This window comes from Aplysia californica, unplaced genomic scaffold, assembly GCF_000002075.1.
Source record: "Aplysia californica isolate F4 #8 unplaced genomic scaffold, AplCal3.0 scaffold01837, whole genome shotgun sequence".
NCBI lineage: Eukaryota > Metazoa > Mollusca > Gastropoda > Aplysiida > Aplysiidae > Aplysia > Aplysia californica.
The window spans coordinates 23,029-25,646 of record NW_004799107.1 but is presented as its reverse complement, the minus strand read 5'-3'; the positions used below and the strand labels follow the sequence as shown (position 1 = coordinate 25,646).

Below are 2,618 nucleotides of genomic sequence, written 5' to 3'. Positions count from 1 at the left end.
TCTCTGTCTGTCTGTCTGTCTGTCTTTGTCTCTGTCTCTGTCTCTGTCTCTGTCTCTGTCTCTGTCTCTGTCTCTGTCTCTCTCACTCATAAACGCACACCCGCATGTGTAAACAACATCTCCATTTTTGTCAAACACAATGGTCGAACGTCCTATCCACGGAGGCCTTATATCTTATCTTATCTTATCTTATCTTATCTTATCTGATCTTATCTTATCTTATCTTATCTTATCTTATCTTATCTTATCTTGATACCCCCGGGGCGGTGCTGCTGACTGAAGTGTCTTTAGGCCATTCCTAAAGGGGGGACATTAACATCTCGAGTTCTTATGTACTGTAGAATTGTAATTGTAAATAGGCTGATTCATCTATGCTGATTCCTAACTGTGCCTGAACTGCAACAGGGAACTGCTGCTTTTTCTTCCCATATCCTTACTATCGTCATTTTTCCTCTACTTCTTTTGTAATATGTTTGTCACTCACTTGTGACCCGCTATTTCCGGGGTGTCTAAATAGTCGAAGCAGACTTAGTGCTGTTGAAACTAGAGAGCTGAGCAGAGTAAGTCTGATTCCAATGTAAATACTTCTCTGTTGACATCCACCCCTTGGCACTCATATCTTATGCAGTTGTGAGCGCTGTAAAACCTCTACTAAAACAAAACAAAAAAACAATCGTATCTTGTTTTTCAGTTATTTGAGAAGCAGTGTACAGAGAGAAGCATGAACCAGCAACCACGTGAGTACACGATCACGATCACGTTCATTCTCAATTTTTCGCTTTTATTTTTTACACTGTCCTGGGAAAAGAGAAGCAGTTTTCTATTTCGTCCTCTTGAGTTATCATAATTGGCTGTCCCATTTTGTAAACCACCGATTTTTAAACTATATTTCAGTATAATTACTTTTCAGGAGAGAAACAAATCTGGTGTGTTGTTTTTGCATATTCTACCTTCGTTGTGTATCTTTTCTTGCTTCTTTCAGAACATAGAATTTGAATCTTGACAAAAATATTTCTTGAGCACATGCAAGCGGTACCACCGATTAAGAAATTGCAATTGATATGATATTCAAGATTTTGGACGTAGTACATGTGAAAAGCTGGCGAATAAAACAAGCGTCTCTCACTCATTCCTTCTACTCACGTTTCTGTTATCAGCTACCTGCGTCTCCATAGACCAACTGTGTGGGGACAAAAAGAAATTAAAGGCACCTCACTTCATCAACCCGTGCGGATGTGATTCGTACTTGGTTCTAGAATATTGTGAGGCCTTAAACAGGAACACCACGACTCTGAAGAAAATAAGCTGTGGCAAAGGCACAACTTTCAGACAAAAGAGTGGCAACTGTGAAGACCCGAAAAAAAGAGAAGAAGAAATTTGTAGACGTCAACCGTGGGAGAGATGTAAAGGTAAGCCACAGTACAGTACGGTACAGGTTCTTTTTTCCAATGTATTATTTCTTTAGTGAGAGTTTTACGGCACTTGCAACACAATAAGGTCATAATAAGTGCCGAAAATTAGAGGTGTTACAATAATAATAAATAATAATAGATAGCATTTGTATAGCACATATCCCCGCTCAACAGAAGGCTCTATGCGCTTTACACTATATTATTACCCCAACAGACCACAGAACGCTCCGAAACATTCTCAGCTTCCCGTGAAGCATACAGTGCAAGCAGCTGATTAAGCGCCCAAACCCTAACAAACTGACAAGATCTTTCGCTGTCTATAGCCGGGTACCCATTCCCACCTGGGTGAAGTGAGGAAAATTTGTGTAAAGTGCCTTCCCCAAGGACACAACATCAGGCCCCAGACGGGATTTGAACCCACGACCTTACGATTGCGAGTCCGAGAACCTAACCACTAGGCCAACGACGCCACAAGCGAATAACAAACACTGATAAATAAGGAGGGGAGATAGAGATTATATATTTTTATAGGAAAGAAAGAGCAAACCACACCAGAGCACCCGCTAACCACCCACAGTGAGGGTTTTACAAGACTTGCAACACAAGTGATATAAGTGCCCAAGATTTAAAAAGTGTAAAAAGAGAGAAACAAACACATAAAGAAGAGGGAGCGATAAGGACGATTGATGTTTGAAAGGAATGAAGGAGCAAACCACACCAGAGCACCTGCCAACACCACTATAGAGGTTTAGGTTTTTTAAAAACCCAACAACCCAACAACCAAAAACCAACCAAACATACAATATGTCTTTTTGACGGATTCGCATGAAGAAGTTTGGTTAACAATGACATACACGCATACATGAATGCAAAAAACCCTCTTATATTATGTAATAATCTATAAACATAACATGACACACACTATTGCACTAATACAGACAGTGATCACCCCAAAGTCTGTCTGTCTGTCTGTCTGCCTGCCTGCCTATTCCGCTTGTCTAGTCCACTTTTTGTCACTTCTCTTTCGTGCTTTATCTATCCATCCATGCATTCATCGATCCATCAATCTATCAGTCTATTGAACTATCTACCTACCTACCTATCTACCTACCAATCCACCAACCCACCCACCCATCCATCCATCCACCCATCCATCCATGTATCCATCCACCCACCCATCCATCCATGTATCCATTCATCCATCCA

The 2,618-nt window shown here is 40.8% G+C and overlaps 1 protein-coding gene across 1 annotated transcript in view; it reads left to right on the top strand.

The window, feature by feature from the left end:
* Positions 1-652: 652 nt before the first annotated feature.
* Positions 653-2,618, top strand: part of LOC106014018 — a gene marked incomplete in the record, with an annotated part of 6,501 nt that continues 4,535 nt past the window's right edge. The window contains 2 exon segments of the mRNA XM_013091014.2: positions 653-737; positions 1,158-1,409. Coding sequence (XP_012946468.1) covers positions 722-737; positions 1,158-1,409 — 268 coding nt within the window.